Below are 25,655 nucleotides of genomic sequence, written 5' to 3' on the forward strand. Positions count from 1 at the left end.
CATCTAGGTTATGGAACATCAGATTTGATCAAGCAATCAAGTCATTTGGTTTTGAACAAAATCTTGATGAACCATGTGTGTACAAAAGACATCGAGAGAAAGTAGTAATGTTCCTAGTGCTTTATGTTGATGATATTCTACTCATTGGGAATGATGTAGGGATAATGTCATCGGTTAAAGTTTGGTTGTCAAGCCAATTTGATATGAAGGACTTGGGTGAGGCTAACTTTATTCTAGAAAAAAAGCTTTGGCGAGATCGTAAGAATAAGATGTTAGGCTTATCACAAGCTGGATATATAGATAAGGTCCTAGAACGGTTTAGCATGCAAAACTCCAAGAAAGGATTGCTTCCTTTTAGACATGGAGTTCCTCTGTCTGATGACCAAAGGCCTAAGACTCAAGAGGAAGAAAATATGATGAGACAAATTCCTTATGCTTCTGCAGTGGGAAGTCTCATGTATGCCATGCTTTGTACTAGACCAGATATTTGTTATTCAGTTGGCATGGTCAGCCGATATCAATCAAATCCAAGACCAAAACATTGGCAAGCTGTAAAGCATATTCTCAAGTATCTTAGGAGAACGAGAGATTATATGCTTATTTACCATAGTGAGGATTTGATTCCCATTGGCTATACAGATTCAGATTTTCAGTCAGATCTAGATTTCAGAAAATCCACTTCAGGATGTGTTTTTACCTTGGGAGGTGGAGCCATAAGTTGGAGGAGCGTTAAGCAATCTTGTATTGCGGACTCTACCATGGAAGCCGAGTACGTTGCTGCTTGTGAAGCAACAAAGGAGGCTGTTTGGCTTAAGAAATTCCTTTTTGATCTTGGTGTTGTAAGAATGGAGCAAGTTCCCATCACATTGTTTTGTGACAATAGTGGAGCGGTTGCACAATCCAAAGATCCAAGGAATCACAAGAAAGGAAAGCACATTGAGAGGAAGTACCACATCATTCGAGACATTGTTGCTCATGGAGATGTTGTGGTAGTAAAGATTGAAAGTGCAAATAATCTAGTAGATCCCTTTACTAAAGCCTTGCCTCAAAGGACTTTCGAGTCACATTTGAAAGGAATGAGAGTTAGATTAGTGCACAATAGTCTTTAGGGCAAGTGGGAGATTGTTAGGATTAGTGCCCTTAAATCCTATTGTATGATATTATGTATGATATTATGTATGACATTATGTATGACTTAATATTGTGATTGATAAAGTTATTTTATTGTTATCTAAAATAATGGTAACATAAATATGGGACATTATCATATAGTCCATGAGATGAATTGTATGTGATTTATGTGAAAAGTCACAGAAGATGTAAATCACAAGTTCTTTGTAAACTCAGAATTTATAGTTCGTAGTCGGTGATGAAATTGGGCATTTCATCTGCGAAGACTATAACGTGTCAACTAAGATGATTTGTCTTGATCATGGAAGTGGAGACTTCTAGTTGATATGTTGATATGTTTTAAGAGTTAAAACATATTGAACAGGACCGTTGTGAGATTTATTATTCTCCTAATGACTGTCAAATGAATAATAAATCTCACAACTTCTATTTGCATGAACTCTTAATCTTAAGAGAATAATGGACCTGATCATGAAGTGTAGGTTGCTTTGATATATCAGGAGTGAGATCTGAAGTGACGGTCAAAATCTCAGTATGTTGGGTAGCCACATTTAGTGTTGATGGAACATATATTCTCAAGATGGAATTTATAGTCTCTTAATGGAGATATAAAATATTCTCTTGAGATAAGTTTAATGGGTTCAGTTATTCAGAGAGTTAGGCCTAACCACTTTAGTAAGAAATTACTAAAGTATATATTTATGAAATTGGATTTCATAAATATATAATGAATAACTTTAAATGATTAAACCGGGTACTCAAGGATAAGATGTAGTAATTTACAAAGTGGCAGTCTACATTTTTGACTTTGTGTTACTACGAATATTTTATGAAGGGGTTGCATATATAATAAAGTTTTGGGATATAATTTATTAATAAGACCTAGAGTGCAATTATATTTATATAATGGTATTAAATATAATTAATGGTAACTTTAGACTTGTCAAGAGTTGACGAAAAAGTCCAAGGCCCATTGGAGCTAGTGTTTTATTGGTCCCTTTTGGTCACACTCCAAGTCACACACTAAAGCCCAATTGGAAAGGCCCAATAGGTCAGCCCAATTAGATAATCAGTTATTTATAAAGGGAGAAACATACAGAATTTTTATGAGTGAAAAAAAAAGAGAAAGTGGAAATAAGAAACAATGTGTGAGAGAGTGTGAAACACACTTTCATTCTCCCTTGAAAACTGATTGAGAGACCACACATCTTGGGCGTAAAGTGGAATTGGAGTGAAGATTAAAAGTGTTCCCAAGTGCTTCTAATCTTTGTTTTGAATTTCTCCACACCAAGGTACGCTATCTTGTTCTTAAATTCTGAAATTTATATTGTGCACGGTATCAATTATGAATGAAATAGATCATTGTTCGTTGCTTCCGCTGTGTGTTTTGCATGAGATGCAAAACTAGAATTTTTCCTTCACTATGTCTAGCAATCTTTGTTGGCAGCAAGAGAAGTGATTAGAGAGGGGTCAACATGGCAGGTGGGAGATGGCAGGATGATTGGTGTTACCTCACATAAATGGCTGCCTAATACACCAGTCTTCTTACGTGAGTGACTTGATTAACCAAAACACAGGTCAGTGGGACCGGGGTAAAATTTGTGCTACCTTCACTCCACGGACATGTGCAGAAATTCTAGCTACTCCACTGGATCACTTGGACTCCCAGGATGTACTGGTTTGGATTGAAAGTACGGATCGAAAATTCTCAGTAAAGACAGCCTATCATGTAGCTATTCGGTTGAAATCATGGGGGATGGCTGAGCATTCAATGGCACGGGTACACGGTAATACATGGAGTAAAATCTGGAAGCTTAAAGTCCCACCAAAGGTTCAAACCTTTCTATGGAGAGCATGCTCCAATTGCCTAACAACGAGGGACAATTTGTGTAAAAGGAAGATACGGGTTGATGCAACTTGTGAAATCTGTCACCAGGAACCTGAAACTGTGTCCCACATACTCTGGTTTTGTCCATTGGCAAGGAATGTATGGGCACTAGTCAAGGGACGAGTCCAGAAATGCAGTAACAAGGCAATGGAATTTTTCCTACTTTTCAAGTATTTGCAGAAGGTGTTGGACGGACCGGACCTGGATAGTTGGGCAATTACAGCTTGGAGTATCTGGAACGCAAGGAACAAGTTTATTTCGAGCATACTTAGCTACATCCGCGGGTTGTCATGGAAAGAGCAGCTGGCCTGTTGTCTGAGTACCAAAGACTAACAGCAACACAGCAAGTCTGAGCCGAGTGCAGGATTGATAAGTTGTAAAACTAATACTTTGGGGATACGATTGAGAAGTTGTTTATATCTCCCACACGGCCAAACTAATTGGTTTTGGTCTTACTATATACGTTTAGTTGAGTTAATAAAAATTTTCTACCTCTCGTAAAAAAAGAAAAGAAAGTCTGAAACAATAGAAAAATGATTGTTAACTTCTTTACGTCCACAACGTTTTCAGGACATTTTACAACAAATTATAGGTGGTAAATTGTTGTTGATTCTAATTTAACTATGTCATTGAAATTACTTTTTTGCCAATCAATAACAACCCATAACAACTTGCAACATATAATTTATTGTAAAATTGTTATGGATATAACATTTCTCTATTATATTTATATGGTTGCTCACTTCCTCTTATTGTTCGTTCTCTTTCTCTCCATTCTCATTTTTTTGTGCCTATTTTTGCTAATTTTTTTTAGATATTATATTTACAATTATAAATAAAGATAAGAAGAAGAGAATTTACGATGTCCTAATTACTTTTGACTAGATTAATTTTCCATTCAAATAGCACTTTTGGGTTGTGTAGAATCTAGAATATAGAGAGAAAGTGAACCTCCACTAAAATTGGACTTTTTATTAGGTTGTGTAGAAATAGAATGCAGAGAAGACTAGAAGAGTCTTTTTGAAATAAAGTAAAAATCTTAACGTGAGGTACACTTTTAAGCTCCGTTTGGGTAAGACTTTTTGCGTTTATGTTTTCCTAAGTTGCGTTTTTTGGCTGGTCCATCGCAACTAGAAGAGTCTTTTTGAAATAAAGTAAAAATCTTAACGTGAGGTACACTCTTAAGCTCCGTTTGGCTGGTTCATGGCACTGTTTATGGACAAACCAAGTGCAAATTGTGGGTGAACAGTAAATTTGAGCAATAAAAAATATTTTGTTACGGTATTTTCAGTAATAAATTTTCAATTTTCAGCAAAATAAGCGGTTTTTAAACGCACAGTTAATCTCTGAAGTGGTTCCTCTTTGATGATTGGAATGGAAATTTTATTTATTGCCTGTTCTAAGTTCCAACGTAGCATTTCTAGGGTTCCACGGTCATTCTTTCATACATTCTATATATCTGTATCCAAAAAATATAAGTTCTTTTTTGGCAATTGGAACTAAAATTTTCAGTTTTTGAAAATGGGTTATAAGAAAATGATGTACCTACAAAAATGAAATTTTTTTTTTGAAGAGTTTCAACCTATTATTAATGATGTACCTACAAAAATGAATTTTTTTTTGAGAGAGTTCCATGGCATCACCATTAGTGGACAATAAACAAGTTAAATAATTATGATTGCCAACACTGACTAACTATAAAATTACGCAAATCTATTGCACTTTTTTTTTAATTATAAATAATTGCACATAATGTATATAGAGAGAGAGTACATAAAGAGAATATCTTCTTCTTCTTCTTTTTTTCTTCTTCTTCTTCTTCTTCTTCTTTTTATTATTATTATTATTTTTTTTTTTTTTTTTTTTTTTTTTCCATCTAGTAGTTTGGATCTATCCCAAAAATGAAATTGAAAAAAAAAAGCTTATTTTTTTTTAAAAAGTAAATGTGAATAAATTTTGGGCTTGCATGACCTTTTTTTTTTTTTTTTTTAACAATTTGTATTCATATATTATAAAAAGGACAAAATTTAACTACAAAATTAGTTGTAGTATAAGCCTACTACCATACTTAATATCTTTTTACTAGAGGTGAATTTTGATAAATCCACCGTTAGATTATATCTTCTTCTTATATCCTCTGTGCTTGCAAATTTTTAGAAATTTAAATATCAATAGCTATATCATCAATAATTTGTTTAAATTGTAAGTTTTTTTAATTTAAAATTATACATAAAATATAAGCTTATAAATCATATAATAAATAATATCCGATTAACACAAAATTTAACATGTGTATTAAGAGCATAAAGAACATGTAATATGATGATGCCAAAAAAAATCACCAATAAGCTGCAAGCACTCCCAAATCAAAACAACACCTACAAAACAAAAAGAGAGGACTTAACAGAGAGCACCGGTGTGGTGCCGACCAAAAACCCTTCGAAGGTCAAGTTAAAATTTTTACAACCCTAGAGTGCTAGAGTCGAGCTACTAATGCGTACCTTGATTTATGGGGGTTTTGGCGTATTTATAGTGGTGTAGGGTTAGCATCTATGCCTTGATCATGAAGTCCTTTTCTTCTAGGATTAGAACTCTTTCCTTTTGGATACCTTCTAGAGTTCTCTTCCTCATTGGAATCCTTCGATCAAGGCTAAACGTGCGATGCAAGAATTCTTCTTATGCATGTTCACGTGGAGATCAAGTAAGGCCACATCAGCCCTAATTATATAGCGTGAATCCTTATTTAAGGTTTCTTGGAAATAATCTCAGAAGGATGATCCCTGCATCATACTCGTCCGCCCACTGTGGATCCGTCCTCCTTGGCCATGTCAAGTATGGACCGTCATCGTTATATCAACCAAGTAGATCCGTCATGGTAGTATTTTTATTCCTGTTCAGTTGCCCCCTCATTCTATGAGACCGTCAACTTTTCTTTGTGGTTTCATGGAATGACGGTTAACTTTGACACTTGATAGGTGTGTTTTTAACGGGCAGGCTGGAATGTTATCATAAATGCGCTAGGGACACGTGGGGGTACTTTACTGGTTGTTCGTTAGAATCGATGCATCCCTTCATTTACCGCGCCATTCCCTCTATATATACTATCCACCGTTTTCATTTTTACACTTTAAAAAAAATTTTGCTGTTCAGAGCGCAACCGTCCACATTGTGTGATCTGTCACCTTTAGAAGTCGACTTTCAGCGTTCTCTTAGCTCGTCCGTCACATTTCCTTGCCGTCAACCTGTAAGTACCTTCTTTACTTAGTTTTTGTTCTTTATTTTGCATATTGGTCCGTCGTTGGTACAGATCTAAAGTCTTAGGTTTCCTTTACCTGTCATCTGTAGGCGTCAAATGTCTAGTGAGACGTCAAGTAGTCAGTCTTATGTCCACGAGGGAGCGGGCTAGAAAGAGGTGTTCCCATTAAGTCAAGCAGACCAAGACACCTCCAGCGAGGAGAGGGAATCGTCAGCTAGCTCTCTTTCCCATGTGGAAGATGAAGGGCAGGATGGGGACAAGTTAGAGTATGACTCGAACGACAACCTAGATGGTATAGATCCATTAGTCCAATCCGTCATAGGCCCTGATGGTTTCAAAGAATTTGTCCTGCTCCCCTTGTGGACGGTGAACGACTTCGTTTCCTCCATCAAGCCAGCGCACTTCAATATGCTAAGCCAAAAGTACCAAATACCCAACACCATACCCATCCGTCTTCCCTTTAAGTCAAAGAGATGTTATTACGACAGTCTTGAAGATGTCAGGGTTTACGAGCAGATGCTAAAAGCTGGCCTGCATTTTCCTTTGAGTGCATTACACCGTTGTCTTCTTCAATACCTGGGTTTGGCCGTCACTCAGATCTCACCAAATGCTTGGAGGGTTTTTCTGGGCGTCGAGGTGTTGTACAATGTAATGTCTAATGGGGTGAGACAGTTAACAGTGGAAGAATTCTTACACTGTTACCGTCCGTCTGAGATTACTAAGTCGAAGGGCGTGTATAGCTTTGTGCCGAGGAGTCCGGTACTTAGGCTAGTGTCCGAGACCCCAGACTCCAATCGTAACTGGAAGGGTCGATACTTCTTCCTTCGAGGAGATAACTGGATGAGTCGTCCAGGTGATGATGACTACATGCCAATAGATAAAACTTGGGGAATAATGCCCCCATCTGGTATGAGCCCGTCTCATTCTTAATCTTTCATGCCTCTTTTTATATGGAATTAGCCTTTTTTTTTTTTAGCGAGGGACCGTCCACCTATTACAACAGAGCAATTCGGCTTTCTGGAGAAATTTTTTCAAAAAACTAAGATGTTGAAGAGAACTTAGATTAAACTCGTCGCCTTAGATACGCTGCATTGGTATTGTGACAGTCCAAAACCTACAACTGCAGCCCGTCGATATGACGCCGGAGTACGCAAACGTAAGTTTTTAATCCTTCCATCGTTATTTTAACTCATACCACTTCTTCTAACCGTCTTCTTTTCGCAAAAATGGACGATGCAAGGAGAAGGGCCATTATCAAGCAGCAAGCAGCCAAGAAAAAACAAGGAGGTGTTCTTCCTCCCAGGACGGGTTCGTCTTTTCCAGCTATAAAGAGACCTTCCACTGAAAAATGGGACCGTCATAGCAAGAAACAAAAGCTGGTGACGGAATTATGTGTCGGTCAGGGATCTGGCGTGGTAAGGTTACCTCCTAAGCTGGGGATAGGTAAGGGCAAAGGTCTAATGACCAATCCTGACCCCGTCAAGGAAAAACCACCCGTCCTACTCCGGGAAGACCCCCAATATGCTCTCCGTCGAATTGGATCCATTATCACGGAGGAAGACTATGAGGATCTCGGAAACCATGCTACTGAAGCGATGGGCGAAACATGCTTGTTTAGCCTAACTCAGGTAGCTACTCGTCATATTTATTTTACCCGTCATATTTGTTTAGCTTCGTCTCATTTCCCTAACACCGAACTTACTTATTGGTATTGGTGCAGGGGGTCCTTATGGCCAAAGGCTTGATGGACCGTTGTCTTGCCCAAGAGAGAGCTCTTGAACGGGTTCGCGCAAAGGCGAAGGCGACGGTGGAGGAACTGGACGAGTTGAAACTTTGGAGGATTTGTCATGAAGAAAAATTGAAAATGTCAGAGCGGGCTCGGGAGGATTTGGAGAAGGAGGTAGAGTTGCTGAGGGAGATGGTAAAAGCTAATGACGACAACATCTGTCAGGCCAAAATTGATGCTATTAAGGAATACCGGGACTCCGACTCCCTTCTGGCCGAGCGTGGCTCCTCTTTTGGCGATGGGTTTGACGATTGTCTTTGTCAGGTGAAGGCGTCATTTCCTGATTTGAACCTTGCTCACATAAGTATAGATGCCGAGGCCCAAACCCCTGTTCACCCCGTCGATTCTGAAGGGACGGATGAGCTTTTCGGCGAAGGTCCTGGAGATGACGGGGCCCCAAAGGTTGATGACAAAGAATCCGCTGAAGTTGACACCCGCCAGTCGTTACCAGAGGGTCCTGAGGCCAATGAGGAAACCGTCATAATTCAAGACTGATGTGTATTTTGTAATGAACAAAAACAATTTTATCTGGTTTTCAACCGTTGCCTTTTGTTAACATTATTTTGGTGATATGTATGGCTCTCTTTTTATAATCTCGTTGATCTTTTTGATGATATGTGGACTTAAAACATATTTTTATCTTTCTTTTGATAACCCGTCCACATGGTGGTCTTGATGAATTTTCATCTTTCTTTAGATGATCCGTCCACTGTGTGGACTATATTTTCCATCCTTCTCAGATGATCCGTCCACTTTGTGGACTTGATAACTTTTTACCCTCTTGGATGATCCGTCCATTATATGAACATAACAAAGGTCCGTCCACTATGTGGACGATAAATTTTCATCCGTTTTGGATGATCCGTCCACTATGTGGACTGGATAGATTTTCATCCATTTTGGATGGTTCGTCCACTATGTGGACTTAGTAGATTTTTATCCTTTTTGATGATCCGTTCACTATGTGGACTTGAGCCCTTTTTAATGATCTGTCCACTATGTGGGCTTGATAGATTTTCATACATTTTGGATGATCCGTCCACTATGTGGACTAGATAGATTTTCATCCTTTTGGATGATCCGTCCACTTTGTGGACTTGGTAGATTTTCATACATTTTGGATGATCCGTCCACTGTGTGGACTTGGTAGATTTTCATCTTTTTGGATGATCCGTCCACTATGTAGACTTGGTAGATTTTGAGCAAAACACATTCCATACGTTCTAAATAAAACTCCTCTTATTATGACAAGCTGGTAGACTATATTGTTCATGGAAAATAAAAACTTTGGCTTTAATAAGTAAAAATTATGACTATCTAAAGATAAACTAGAAATGAGGAGGTAAATGTTGCTGTTGTCTTTGCCCTTTGTCTAAGTATTTCTTTAGGTGCTCTGTGTTCTATGGATGGCTCAGCTTTCTTCCATCTAGTGTCTCTAAGTAGTACATTCCTTTCCTACGCCATGAAATGATCTTGTTTGGTCATTCCCCGTTAGGACCCAGTTTTCCTTGGGAGGCATCCTTTGTAGCGCCGAGTACTTTTCGTAAGACCAGGTCTCCCATCTGGAAATCCCTGTGTCTAACCTTGGAGTTGTAATGCTTTACCACCATGTCTTGGTATCGCGCTAATCTCTACGCAGCTGCTGCCCTGACTTCGTCTACAAGATCAAGCTATAAACGCAAAGCTTCGTCATTCTTGTTATCGTCATAGCTTTCCACACGGTAGCTTGTTAATCCTACCTCTGCCAATATGAGAGCCTCACTACCATACGCCAATCGAAATGGTGTTTCCCCTGTCGATGTTCTCGCCGTTGTCCTATATGCCCATAAAACGCTTGGTAATTCATCCGGCTATATGCCCTTTGCCCCCTTGAGCCGGATCTTGAGGATCTTAAGCAAGGACCGGTTTGTGACTTCAACATGTCCGTTGGCCTGCGGGTGGGCGGGCGATGAGTAATGATTTTTGATCCCAAGCTGAGAACAAAAGTCTTTGAATGTGTCGTTGTCGAATTGTTTCTCGTTGTCTGAAACCAGCACCCTCGGAATTTCATATCTACAAATAATACTTCTACATACAAAACTACGGATATTCTTCTTCTTGATAGTGGCCAAAGCCTCTGCTTCCACCCATTTGGTGAAGTAGTCAATACCAACCACTAAGAACTTTAGCTGCCTCACCGCTATCGGGAAAGGACCTATGATGTCTAACCCCCATTGTGCAAATGGCCATGGGGCCGTCATAAGGGTAAGTTCTTCTGTTAGCTGCCTTATGAAATTGCCAAATCGTTGGCACTTGTCGCAAGCTCTAACATACGTGTGGGCATCCTTTTGCATTGTTGGCCAGTAGTATCCTGCTCAGAGTAGCTTGTGCACTAAAGACCTTAATCCAGAATGGTTTCCACAAACTCCTTCATGGACCTCCCTCATCACATAGTCTGCTTCTCTACGGCCGAGGCATCTTAGATATGGTCGGGAGAATCCTCTTTTGTATAGGACATCTTTAATCAAAACGAACCGGGCAACTTTAACCTTCAACTTCCTTGCGTCCTCTTTGTTATCGGGTAGCTTGCCTTCCTTGAGATACGCCACTATTGGAGCCATCCAACAACGCTTATTTCTTACCTCCTGCATGCTGATGTCATCTAATAATGATGAGAGTTGGACGAAGAACAATACCTGTTTAGGGATGATCATGGGTTCTACCAAAGCTGCCTTTGCGAGTCGGTCGACTTTTTGGTTCTCCTCCCTTGGGATTTGAATCATTTTGGCTTGGAGGTTATTCGTTCGACCCTTCACTTCCTCAAGATACCTTCTTATCCTTTCATTCTTGTAGTCATAGCTCCTATTAACATGACTGGTCACGATTTGAGAATCGGAGTAGACGATCGCACTCTTAGCTCCTGCCGCTATCGCAAGGTCCAGTCCTGCTACCAAGGCCTCATATTCCGCTTCGTTGTTAGTAGTAGCGAAGTCCATACAGATCATGCATTCGATCTTGTCTCCTTTCGGGGTGTGGAGTACAACTCCAACACCTCTAGCATGCTTATTGGAAGATCCGTCTGTATGAACTCTCCATATAGGCATCTCTTCTACCTCCTGATCCTTTGCAGTAGTGAATTCAGCAATGAAGTCTGCCAATATTTGTCCTTTCACTACTGCCCATGGTTGATATCGGATATCGAACTCACTCAGCTCGATTGCCCATAGTGCCATCCGTCCAGCAGCTTCTGGACTACTCATTGCTCTCCGTAAAGGTTTATTTGTCAGGACATTTATGGTATGCACTTGAAAGTATGGTTTGACCTTCCGAGCCTCGGTCACAAGAGCAAAAGCAAGTTTTTCCATCTGAGGGTACCTCTCTTTTGCTCCTCTCAGTGCTCGGCTTATAAAGTACACGGGCTTTTGTACCTTTCCTTCTTCTCTAATGAGAGCTGCATTGACTGCGGCTGAGGAGACGGCAAGGTACAGGAATAATTCTTCCCTCGGCATGGATGGGTTAAGTAATGACGGAGTGGAGAGATACATCTTTAACTCTTCAAATGCCTTTTGGCACTCGTCTGTCCATTCGAATGATCTCTTTAGTGTGCAGAAGAATGGGAGGCATTTGTCCGTTGCTCTTGATACGAACCTGTTCAAGGCTGCTATCTTCCCGGTCAAGCTTTGTACTTCCTTTACCGTCCTTGGAGGAGATAGTTCCATGATCGCCTTTACTTTCTTTGGGTTGACTTCAATGCCCCTCTGGGATACCATAAATCCCAAGAATTTTCCTGCTATTACTCCGAACGCACATTTGTTCGGATTTAGCTTCATTTTGTATGACCGAAGAGTATTAAAAGTCTCCTGGAGGTCCCTCAGGTGATCAAAAACCCACACGCTTTTTACCAACATATCATCTACGTAAACTTGCACGTTTCTGCCAATTTGGTGTGCCAACATCTTGTTCATCAATCTCTGATATGTGGCTCCTCCGTTTTTAAGTCCGAAAGGCATTACCTTATAGCAAAAAAGCCCCTGACTCGTTACAAACGAGGTTTTCTCCTGATCAGCCTTATCCAATTTGATTTGGCTGTAGCCGGAAAAGGCATCCATGAAGCTCAAAAGTTCATGCCTTGCGGTGGAGACTACCAGGGTGTCAATACGTGGGAGTGGGTAACTATCCTTAGGGCAGGCCTTATTCAGATCTGTGAAGTCAACACACATTCTCCACTTCTCGTTGGCCTTCTTGACCATTACTACATTTGCCAACCAATCAGGGTAGTAGACCTCGCGTATGAAGTTTGCTTCTTGTAGCTTCCGTACATATTCTGCTTTGGCTCGATCTCGTTCGGCAGCGAACACTCGTTTCTTCTATCAGACAGGAGAGAAAGAAGGTGACACGTTCAACCTATGAACTATGACCGTTGGGTCTATCCCTAGCATATCCTCGTGACTCCATGCAAAAACGTCTTGGTTTTCTTTGAGGAATAATGCAAGCACTTGTCAGACTGTTTGGTTAGCCAAGGTGCCGATTCTCGTGGTTCGTTCGGGCCTAAAATCATCCAGTTGTACTTCTTCTAACTCTTCCACCAGTTCTGCCACCATCCTCTATTCCTCGATGCTCATTGCTTATAGGTGGTCATCCATTTCCATCATGGCGATGTAACATTCTCGTGCAACCACCTAATTTTCATGCATCTCTCCAACTCCATATTCAGTGGGGAATTTGACCATTAGATGGTAGGTAGAGGTAACAGCCTTCCATGCATTGAGAGTGGGCCGTCCGAGGATGGCGTTATAAGCAAAAGAACAGTCGACCACAAGAAAAGCTACATCCTTGGTTATTTACTGTGGGTAATCCCCGACCATCACAGACAACATGACGACACCCAAAGGGTAGACCCTTGCCCCTCCGAAGCCAACAAGAGGTGCATTTGTTAGGACTAGTCATTCTCTACCAATCCCCATTTACTGGAATGTGGGGTAGTAGAGGATATCCGCTGAGCTTCCATTGTCCACCAAAACTTGATGCATGTTGTAGTCCCCTGCCTATATGCTGACGACGAGCGCATCGTCTAATGGATGGTGAGGGCGTTGCGCATCTTCTTCCGAAAACTCGATGTTGGGGTTATCTCGTCGTGTCACTTTCAGTGAGGAACCTGTTGACTGGACGCTTTGAACCATCTGTAACTAGGTCTTTCTGGCCTTTTTGGATGACCTTGCTGAAGTAGTGCCCCCTACAATCATCCATATGTCTCCTATGGGCGGTTTGGGACGTTCGTTCTCCCATCATTGATTTTGTTCTTGGAGTTGATCCGTTCTCTCCTTCCTCACAAATCTCTACAACCTTCTTTGCCTAATGAGGGCTTTAATTTGCTATTTTAAGTCATAACAGTCCGTCGTATCGTGGCCATGATCGCCATGAAAACGGCAGTATCTATCTTTTGGCCTCTTGTTCGGATCTCCCTTCAGCTTGCCAGGAAACGTCAAGGTTCCTTCATCTTTGATCTGCATTAACACTTGGTCTATTGGGGCTGTGAGAGGGGTGAAGTTCGTGAATCTTCCAGTGGGTGGTTTGGGTCGTCGATCTTCTTGTTGTTCTCCGGCTCTAGCCATCTACCGTCCCTTATCCGATCGTATATCTTCCTACTTTTCCCTTTTTCTAGGTTTTTCCTCTCGAGCCAGCAAGGCATCCTCTGCGTTCATGTACTTCGTTGCCCTGTAAAACACTTCGGACATAGTCTTTGGGTCATTCTTGTATAGAGAAAATAAGAACTTACCCTTTTACAGCCCGTTTTTGAACGCTGCTACAAGTATCTTGTCATCTGCCTCATCTATCGAGAGGGCTTCCTTGTTAAAGCGGGCTATGTATGATCTTAAAGTCTCGTCTTCTCGCTGCCTAATGTTCATCAGACACACAGTAGACTTCTTATGCCGGTGACTCCTGATAAAGTGTGATACGAACTGTACGCCTAATTCCTTAAAAGTGCTGATGGAATTTGGTGTCAGCCTACCGTACCAGTCCCTTGCAAGCCCTTTCAACGTGGTGGGAGAAGCCCTACACATGATTTCATCCGGTATGCCCTGAAGATGCATTAGGGTCTTGAAAGATTCCAAGTGATCCAATAGGTCCTTGGATCCGTCGTAATTCTCCACCTGAGGCATGCGAAACTTTAGGGGAAGGGGGCATGAACTTACGAGCGCTGTGAAAGGCAAATCTATTCTATGGACTAGGTCGTCTAGGTCACTAGAGATTCGTCCTTTGAGGGCGTTCATCATCACATCCATACGTTCCCTCATCTCCTGCATCTCAACTGCTATGTGAGTTGGTAAGGTGTCCAAGATGGATGGCTGATTAGTCTCTTGCCGCTCCGGTCTAGTCGGAGCATTGCTACCCTCAGGCCCTTCCGCGTTCCTCCCTTTTGCACTGGCACCTTCTTGGTCTTCCTCTAGTGTGCTTGGGTGTGCATTCCTTTGCCGCAGTTGCTCTTCTAAATCATGATTCTACTTGGTTAGGCGCTCAACCGCCGCCGCAAGCGTTTGGACTTGCCTCTCTAGAGCTGTGGCGTGCGGTTCGTCGCATTGATTGTTGGTTGTTGCCATCGATCGAGTGAGTACCATGAAACTTTTTGTCTTAGGGATAGAGCAAAGGCTAAATAATTTCCTACAGACGGCACCAACTGATGATGCCGAAAAAAATCACTAGTAAGCTGCAAGCACTCCCAAATCGAAATAACACCTACAAAACGAAAAGAGAGGACCTAACAGAGAGCACCGGTGTGGTGCCGGCCAAAAACCCTCCGAAGGTCAAGTTAAAATTTTTACAACCCTAGAGTGCCAGAGTCGAGTTACTAAGGCATACCTTGATTTATGGGGGTTTTGGCGTATTTATAGTAGTGTAGGGTTAGCATCCATGCCTTGATCATAAAGTCCTTTTCTTCTAGGATTAGAACTCTTTCCTTTTGGATACCTTCTAGAGTTCTCTTCCTCATTGGAATCCTTCGATCAAGGCTAAACATGCGATGCAAGAATTCTTCTTATGCATGTTCACGTGGAGATCAAGTAAGGCCACATCAGCCCTAATTATATAGCGTGAATCCTTATTTAAGGTTTCTTGGAAATAATCTCGGAAGGATGATCCCTGCATCATACTCGTTCGTCCACTGTGGATCCGTCCTCCTTGGCCATGTCAAGTATGGACCGTCATCGTTATATCAATCAGGTAGATCCATCATGGTAGTATTTTTATTCCCGTTCTCCCAACATCTACTGAGTTTAACAACAAGCAACCAAAAATCATAATTAATTTTTTTGTATTTCTATGTGTTTAGTCCGTTCATGGAAAACATCATTGTGAGCAATATGAATGACACTCTAGTTATCACAATAAAGAGGAGTAGCAGATGATGTAGACACACTTAAATCCTGAAAAAGCCGTCGAAGCCTAAGGAGATCAGATGTGGTATCAGCAAGGGCACGATATTCTGCTTTAGCGCTGGAGTGGGCCACAACGGCTTGTTTCTTTCTTTGTCAAGAAATTAGAGAAGAACCAAGAAGAAAGTAATAACCAATGGTTGACGTTCGATCAACGGGATCTCCTACCCAATTAGCATCAAAGAATGCACAAAGAACAAGGGGGGTCTAAGCAGAGTAGAAAATGCCATGTAAGAGAGTGCCCTTCAGGTATCAAAGAATGTGCAGGATAGCAGCATAATGAGTTGATCGTGGAGCAGATAGAAACTAGCTCACCTAGTGAACAGCATAAGAAATGTTTGGACGAGAGACAGTGAGATAAACTAGGCTGTCAACCAATCGTCTATAAAGAAAGGGATTAGACAATGGTTTCCACCCTAAGGGAGTCAGATGCGCATCAAGTTCAATTAGAGTGTCAACAGTCTTGCTATCAGTGAGTCTAACTCGAGACAAAAGTTCAGAAGCATACTTGGCTTGAGTAATATAATGTTCATATGTGGAATAAGTGATTTCAAGACTCAAGAAGTAGCTAAGATGTTCAAGATTTTTCATCTCAAACTGCTGATTGAGAAAATCCTTGAGTTCTTGAATGCCACTAAGGTCATCACTAGTTATGATCATATCATCCACATATAGGAGAAGCAATAGTGCCTTTGTCGGTGCTACGAAGAAATAAGGCAGAATCATTAGGACTGGTAGTGTAACCCAAGCAAAAGATGGTAGAGCTGAACTTGGCAAACCAAGCTTGTGGAGCTTGTTTAAGGCCATAAAGTGCATGTTGAAGGTAACAAACCTTGTTTGATTCAACAGAGAGACCAGAAGGAGGTTGCATATAAACTTCTTCACTTAAATCCCCATTAAGGAAGACATTTTTGACACCCATCTGAAAAAGGTCCCATTTATTAGTAGCAGCAGCAGCTAAGAGGGCATGAATAGGTGAGATTCAAGCAACTAGAGCAAAGGTGAAAGCTCGAATTTGTGTGAATACACAAGAGCTTGTTTAGACCCCTAATTAACAGTTACGGCTCAGTTGCTTTTACTCTAACTTAAACTAAGTGCGGAATAAGAGTAAATGCGTGCGAACAACTGATAAAACTACTCTAAGCCTTATTCATCAAATATCAACAATAAAATGAAAGCTAAAAGAGTAGGGAAGAAGGATGCAAACACAAGATAATACTGAGACGAGTTATCGAAGAGGAAACTGAAGAACTCAGGGAAAAACCTCACCGTCGCCCTCCAAGCGGTAAATTGATTTACTAGAGAATAAATTGGAGTACACGAATAATAAAAGACCCTCCAAGCCTAGTCTACCCCATGTACTTAAGCCCTTCAAGCTCTGCTATCAACTGGCTTCACGATGCCTTGTCTTCTCTAGCTTTCCCGAATCACGCAATTCAACCCGATTACATCCGCCAACGATTGGCTTCTTCCAATGCTTCCCAATAGCACCAAATCCTCACTTTACACTCAGATTGGGTATGGTAAGTGTTTGGGCTATCAACCTTTTAAGGATTTGGATATGGAGAGGTAGGAGTAGAGGAAAACCACAAAGAAATGTGTAGATGATTGTGGATATAACAATCTCTAACTCTCAAGGGTAATTTTTAAGGTTTTCTCTCTAAAAAGCACTCCTTACAATATATGGCTAATGAGGGTATCTATAGTGTGGGTAAAGACTAGGTAAAGCAAAAATTACAAAATAGCCAAATAGAATGTTTCGCGAGTATTTCGCGAGAATGCCTTACTCGCGAGACACTCGCGAAAACTCCAGGCTGTCATGACTCTTCGTATTCCAGTCATGTGCTCAACACGTGGCTACTTCACGGGTTAGCTTCTCGCGAAATCCACTTGTTCTTCACTTTAAGCTTGAGTCTTCACACTCTTTCACACACAACCCTTACAATAAAAATCCCATATAAATACAAGGAAAAATGATTGAATAAAATTACAATCAAATTTGGCACGGAATTAAAGCTAACACAAAATAGTTGTAAATAAAAACTTTACAAAAGGTCTCTTCATAATCAATTCCATACTCCTGTGTGAAACCTTTTGCAACAAAACAAACCTTATAGCACTCAATGGACCTATCAGAGTGAGTCTTGATCTTGTAGATCCACTTACAACCAACGACAGATTGTCTAGGAGAGAAAGTAACCAAATCTCAAGTATGGTTTTTAAATAATATATCAAGTTTCTCTTTCATTGCAATTTGCTCTAAAGGGTCAATGAAGGCCTCACAATAGATGTGAAGCTCGTGTAGTGTAGTAAGGGCAGTGTAACAATGATGGTCAAGTAAATATGCCAGAATGGATCTTACCTAAATGGAGTGACGAGGTGGATTTTCTTGTGTAACATCTTCAAGCGAAGTAGGAGCAGGGGACCCAAGCTCAATGTTGGGTAGCTCGTCATCGACCTGTTCATCTTCCACATGTTCATTTGAGGGTGATCTAGGAGAAATATAAAAAATATCTAGTGGTTAGATAGAGAAGTCCAAAGGAGGATTGGGAGAATCTATAAAAGGAAGATGTGACTTGTTTGGAAATATTTCTAAAATAAAGGAAGTAGATAGGGAAGAACGCAAGTGAAAGAGCTCAACAAAGGAGCGGTGTTTGCAAAAGACAACATTTCAAGAAACACAAAGATGATGAGAGATAAGATCATAACACTGATAGCCCTTTTAAGTTTTACCATAGCCAAGGAAACAACAAAGTATGGATCGAGGATCAAGTTTGTTATGCCCATGAGGCTAAAGAAGAATGAAACAAGCAGAGTCAAAGGGGCGCAGGTGATGATAGTCAAGGGGTGACCTAAAAACGTGCTCATATGGAGTTTGATTATGGATGACAGTGTTTGTAATGCGATTAATAGCATAAACAGCATGAAGAGCGGCTTCACCCGAAAATGAGGCAGGAACTTTGGTAGAAAGGAGAGCGCGAACAATGTCAAGAATATGATGAAGTTTTTATTCAACTCTACCATTTTGCTGAGAGGTACCTAGACAAGTTAGGTGATGTATAATGCCATAGGAATATAAAAGAGCTTGAAAATCATATTGAGTATATTTAAGAGCATTATCAGATCGAAAAATCTTGATATGTTTGGAAATTTTGTTTCAACTATTTTTGCAAAGTTGCTATAGATTGGTAGTAATTCAGAATGAGATTTCATAGGAAAAATCCAACTATAACGAGAATAAACATCAATAAAGACAACAAAATCTCGAGATCCACCAATACTGGTAATAGGGGAAGGTTCCTAAACATCAGAATAAATTAACTCAAAGATACCATTAGAGAGAGATACACTATCACTGAAAGGCAAAAGTGGTTGTTTTCCTAATTAGCATGAAGTACAATCAAAATTTTCTTTGAACTCATAACCTAACAGACCCCTAGAAACTAACTATTATACCTGAGAAGAGGGTGCATGACCAAGATGAGAATGCCAAAGTGTGAAAGAAGGTAAAAAAGAAACCGTAGTAGTTGCAGCAGCAACAGAAATAGGAGCAATAGGTGGAAGATGATGGTTGTCCACAGGAAACATATGCCCAACTCTAGGACTGGTCCCAAGCTCCTGCCCAATCCTTAAATCCTGCACAGTACACCCAAAATAGTAAGAAATAAGGCGATAATCTAGTTCAACTAATTCTCCTACAGAGAATAAATTATAAGATAGGTCAGGTACATGGAAGACCCTAAGAACTAAAGGGTTGGAGGTCGAAACAAAACCTAGACTATTGCCATGCATGGTGGAACCATCAGCCATACGAATATTAAGAGGATATGATGCAGGTTCAAGTTTAGAAAATAAGAACGAGTGAGGTGTCATATGATTGTAATAGGCAGAATCAAAAAGCCAAGAGTGAGACTTACCAAGTAAAACTAAGAGAGTAGTGGAAAGAGATGCATTACTAGCCATACGAATAGCTATGATGTTCTGTAGTTTAGCTTAGGAGAGGTTGATAGTGGATCGAGAAGACAGGGACTCAATTGAGATGGAAGACATTGGCGGAGTAGACTCAGTATTAGCAATATCAGTAGTAGATTTGTTGCGACGGTAACAAGTCTCAATAGTGTGACCAAGATGCCTGTAATAGTTGCAAAACATTTTGTTCGACTGCTTGCGATGATTACTAGAGCTAGAGGCATAAAACCTTGATTGCAGAGGTTGCTCTATGGGAGGAATAGAGGGAGCAATAACAAGAGCATTACGCTTATTCTGGGTTTGAAGGGTTGCAAGATGAGCTTGTTTTCCAACCAACTTATTTACAACGATATCAAGAGAGGGAGGAGGACTATGATTAAGAAGCTAACCTCGGATGGGCACATAGACATCGTTAAGTGACATTAAGAATTCATAAAGACAAAATTCATCTCGAACAATAGCATATTGTTGAGCATCCTTGAAGTGAAGCTAATCATAGTAGCCATTGATAGATTGCCTTGATTCTTGCCTGAGCTGATGCAACTCAACCACTAACTGATATTTCATGGATTGGTGAGAAGTGGAGTATCTTCTGGCTAACATATCCCATGCAGATTTTGCATCATCAAAGCTGCCCAACAATTTGGAGATGGAAGAAATGGAAGTGTTCCAGAGCCAACTGAGGATCATATGGTTGTGACTATCCCATTCAACCATGTGACTGATGAAGGCAATATCTTCTTCAGTTACCCCCTTGATAGGAGTAGTGACTGTACTAGCACAATATTACTAGAGCATGTGACCCTTAAGAAAATTACGCATATATAGCTTGATACCAAGATAAGTAATTCTTATTCCTCTCTATTATAGCATTGATGGGGTGAGAAAGAAAAATATCATATTTATCCATTTAAAGACAAAATATGCAAAAATAGACTGTAAAAATGAAATCTACACAAAAATTTGGGTAAGGAGCACCTGGACTGCAAAGTCAATGGTCAATGGCGGCAGTTATCGGAGTCAGCAGTGATGACATCAGCAAGATGATGCAAGCAGCTAATTGGATGCTGACGTGGCAGCTAATGTAAGCATGCTAATTGGATGCTAACATGTAGCTAACATAAGCAGTGACTGGATGCTGACATTAGCTAGGGCTGACTTAGCAATGATAACATCACAAATGACATCAACCTAGACCAAAGGATGGCGCGTGAAGCGCATGACTGAGATGCAGATTCTTTGGGTGGCGCATGAGGCACATGACTGCTGTATACAAACTTACTGATTCAAAAAATAATATAATTATTTGGACAAGAGGGCCCAGTCCACATATGTCTAAAGCCTAACCCATTGTCCAACTCATGAACATTTAAACTCATATTCTCTATCATTTCTTACGTGAGACTCAAGAATTCCAAGAATTCCCACCACTTAAATATCATGTTCAAGTAGACACATTAGGAGTCAATTTCTTATTCATTCCATAATATTTTTCTAGCACTGAATTCTGCACACACCAACTTCTTGCCATGTCCCTATTTATAGAGAACGCAGAATCCACCACATTAACCAGATAAAGTGCTTTAATCACATCACCACGTCAAATGTAGTAGGAGAAAGAAACATCATTATTCAACGTTTCATTGAAAACATTGGTGCAACCTTGGAACAATTTTCAGCCACAACATATCTAATACAACACTATAAGATCGAAAACTTGGCTCACAGGAATAAACACCCCTCATATCCAAAAGCAACCTAGTTGCTTGCCTGGGAGAACTGGTGGTCCCATAATACATAATCAAAAGGAACCCTCTCTAAATACAATCCCTTCTTCTTTCATTTGCATCAACAACCTATCTATATATTTGATATGCCTACATCATTGGAGATATTCAAATGGGCAGGTGCCCATATTGCCATTCATTTGATGTATGCTACGTATTGATAGATAAGCTTGGGGTAGCCATGGGGTTAACAAGTGACTTTCTAAGCTCTTTGAGATGGAAAGGTTTAAGCAACTAGCCTGCCCCACTTAACCAAATACCAAAACAATGTGTTTTAAACAAAGATTGTAGCTTTTTGGTAACTTCAGAAAAATAAAATAAAAAATAAAAAAAATTGATCTTTTCAACATTATTCCCAATGGTTAACTCAGAATTTTCACAAAGGAACCCAATAGTCAGAGATTTGGAGTATCTATAAAGCAAAATGGCTGTGATCCTTCTGCAGAATTGAATTGTTTGTAATCATTTGAGCTATAATGATATCTATTACCTGGAGAGGAAAGAGGAAGAAAACCAAGGACATGGCTGACTACAGTGAAAATTGAGGTGATGTAGACCATAAAATCCTATGGATGCCCACTATATTGAAGAAATCTAGAAATTTGGACCGTCACCCAGAGAGCTCCAATTTAATACAAATAACCGGTAATCTCGAGTTATTTTCATGGTTCTTGGGGATCAGGAATTGCATGATGAAATTCATCAAATCCAAAGGAATGTATTATGTTCAACTTGTCATGCTATTAATCTCAACTCAAACTCACAAGACAATCTCGAGAAATAGTAGTAATATGTTTCCAATATAATTGATGAGTTGATTTACAATTGGTTTGGTGGTTAAATAGGAATGGCAACTAATCTTTTGAATAGCCACATTTTTTTGAAATCCTAGTTCACAAGAACATTTTCTTTTTCAATTGGTTTATTATTGGTGAAGGATTTGACAAATCCTCAAAATCTTTTTTTATTAATAAAAAAATAACTATTAATCTATCTTTTTTTTTTCGGTAAGCACAAGGACACTACTCAACTTAAAACCTGAAATTTATGAATTTAGGTCCAACTATGTTATATTAACAACACACTTATATCTTTTTTGTATATGTATATATGTGATTTCAGTCACACAGATATATACCCAACATATATATACACACTACAAAAAAAAAGGTTCTATAGCCGCGTTTTAAAAACGCGGCTATAGAACCTTTTTGGCATATAGCTGCATTTTTTTAGGCCGCGTTTTCAACCGTGGCCTCAAATCTGTAACTATAGGCCTAAGGGTCTATGGTCACATTTTTTCAAACGCGGCTATAGGACATACTCTAGCCACATTTTTTAAATGCGGCTATAAATCCTCAACCTACAACCGCATTTAAAAAACGCAGCTATAGACCCTTATATATATATATTTTTTTAATTTTAATTTTAAATTTTAAAATTAATGCTTTAAAACTTTAAATTTTAAATTTTAATTAAATTAAGAAATTCAAAACAACAATACAAACTCAGCAAATTCAAATTCAAACAAAAACCCAGAAAATTTCAAAATTAATCAAACACAACATGCCCACAATACAAACACAACATGCTCTAAAATACAAGAAAACAGTGCAAGAACACAAACAGAACATCTTCTTCAACAAAAGTACAAGCTCAAACATACAAAAATCCCTATAACAGAAACACAACCAAAAAGAGTCCATATGCTCAAACCCAAAATGAATCAAAACACAATCAAACAAAAGAAAATAATTTTTGGCCATGGGTTAGAGAAAAATAAAGCAAATAGAGATAATTTTTTGAGGCACTTTAGCTTCATTGATTTAAAATCTTCAAGTCTATAGCAAAGAGAGACTCAACCTTCAGATCTACTGCAAAGAGAGACAAAGTTAAAGGGAACAAAAATGAACAAAACTCAAAGAACAATGAATAAAACCCCATATTTTCACAAACCCATTCATACAGCATCAGTGGGAAAAAGGGATTAATAGTGTGGGTCAGCACTTTTTGGATCTTCGGCAACATAAATCGGTGACAACATGCACATATGAGAGAGATTGAGAGAGTTGTAAGATTAATATGAGAGCTTTTTTTTTTTTTTTTGAATGACTGAGAGAACTTTCATTTTTTTTTCTTTTGACGAGAGGGAGAGTCTGAGATTTCATAATTTGAAATCTTCAGTTTTTTTGTTTTTTTTTTTTTGGGAATATTTTGGAATATGCCATAGAGTATTCTAGGAATATTCTATGGCATATTCCATTTTTTGTTTACGCTGAAGTCAACCCATTCAGCTAGTTTTTTTATTTTATTTTTTTATTTTATGGAACATTTTGGAATATGCCACAGAATATTCTATGGCATATTCCATTTTTGTTTACGTTGAAGTGAACCCATTTGGGTTTTATTTTCCCTATAGCCACGTTTTAAAAACATTGCTAAAACTACTTACAAACGTGGCTATAGACTTAACTCATAGCCGCATTTTAAAAAAGCAGCTATAGGTTAAGTCTATAGCCGCATTTCTTAAAAACGTGGCTATAGGTTAGCTATAGCCGCGGTTTTGCAAACGCGGCTATAGACCTACGTGTTTTGTAGTGATAAGTGAGCATCAAAATATAAATTTAAAATGTCACATTTCTTTTGTAAGGTGATTGGAAGCTACTAAGGACTCAATTCATCCCATGGCACATTTGAGGAGCAACATTTGGGGAGTGTAGTGCCCTAGTAGGCATGATATTATATAAACAATAATTATTGTTGCACGATTTGAGTTATATAGTACACACTTCAGCTGAAATTATGTTTTGAAAACACGATTTTAGTTATAATTGTGAAATGGTAATTACAATTATAACTGATTTTTTTTTTCACAATTATAAGTAAAAACACAAAAACACGATTTCAAATGTGTTCCCTTACACACAGTGTGCAACACTATAATTATCAATTCTATTATGTAATTATCACTACTCTTATGTAAAGGTATTCTGGTGGTCTTTGGATGGTAGCTCACAATCTCTCTCTCTTTCTCTCATGTTTACTGACTTTCTCTTTGTTAATTTTAGAGTCTAAAAATTTGTGTCTTGCTCTTTTTACTAATTTTACAACTAGAACTTGTGACAACCCCACTCAAAGGGGAGTTTTGGGGTGTTTAGCAATGTGAAACAACCATTTACAAGGGTCTTGGTCTCATTGGCTTCTTCATAAGATAAGCCTAACGAAATCATGACTCTGCGTGTATGCATCTTAATAAAAAGTGATTTTTTAGAGATGATAGAGGGAAGATCCGGATACAGTTGTACTTTATAGAATCATAGCTCATAAGTCTTCATTATGTCATCGTGTCATTTTTACTTTTTTATTACACACCTTGGTGATATATGATGGTCCTAATGATGTGGATGTCAATTTGGTTAGGGTGGGAATCAACAACATGGACATAGAGAGAAAATAATATAACATATGGAATGAATGAGGAATTCCACTATTTTTAGACTCCTTCGTGTCACTTGGGAAGACATTTCTTTTCTCTAAAAGATATACCTTATCTAAAAAACATAACTTTTCAATGTATAACTAATTTTAACATTAAATTTATTCTCTTCTCCAGATTGATGAAGTAACATCATCCACCAAGTAGAGGGTTATTGTATAAGTGAGGGTGCACCATATTATGGTTGATCACCCGTCATTGTTATACACTAACAATATGTCCATCTATGGTTTGGTAGTACATCTTGCACTCAAGAGGATATTGTTAACTCCCTTTTATTGGAAGGGATAGGAGTCAGACTGGACAAGTTATCTTTTCATTACAATCTTCAATCTTATTTCTAATTTTGGCAATTCCTAGGCTAAGGCTAGAAATCTGAAGGAGAAAAGCTATGTCTACAACCTTTTCACAACAAATCATATGCGTCAAGTTGTTATGGATTGTTATTGGTGAGTAATTTGAGTGGAAGGTTCAATTTAGAACAGATAACAACTAATCACTTATAATTTGTTGTGAAAATGTTCCAGACGTAGCACCTCTCAATCTGAAAAGATCTTAGGGAAATTAACTTTTGGAACAGGAGTAAGAACTAAGACTTGCAACTTTAATTTCCAAAAATCTAAAGAAAAAGACCTTAATACCAAGTAGAACACAACCCTATTCCCAAACAACTTTTAACTTCTCAAAGGGATATAACAATCCACAAGGAAATGGTTGATATTAGGGTATTTAAGATACGGCACTTGAGAAAACTATACTTTAACTTTCAAACTTTCATACTGTAGGTGAATACAACTATCGACTATAAATGGTTCTTTAAGAAGAAGAAGGAAAGAAAAGAAAAAACCTATTTCAAATTCACATTCACTAGAGTTTTCTATTTTCCAGCAATATATATTGATGATAATTAAAGCATCTATCAAACATTGACAA

The 25,655-nt window shown here is 39.0% G+C and overlaps 1 protein-coding gene across 1 annotated transcript; it reads right to left on the reverse strand.

The window, feature by feature from the left end:
* Window positions 1–10,415: 10,415 nt before the first annotated feature.
* LOC142625037 (uncharacterized) lies at window positions 10,416–11,585 on the reverse strand. The gene has a single exon (XM_075798747.1). It carries the CDS (start codon window positions 11,583–11,585, stop codon window positions 10,416–10,418), a length of 1,170 nt encoding a protein of 389 aa, XP_075654862.1.
* Between the last annotated feature and the right edge of the window lie 14,070 nt (window positions 11,586–25,655).

The sequence above is a fragment of the Castanea sativa genome, chromosome 2, assembly GCF_040712315.1.
Source record: "Castanea sativa cultivar Marrone di Chiusa Pesio chromosome 2, ASM4071231v1".
NCBI lineage: Eukaryota > Viridiplantae > Streptophyta > Magnoliopsida > Fagales > Fagaceae > Castanea > Castanea sativa.

Coding starts and splice junctions, on each gene's coding strand:
- LOC142625037 (XM_075798747.1), bottom strand. CDS start 11,585: ATGTATCTCTCCACTCCGTCATTACTTAACCCATCCATGCCGAGGGAA.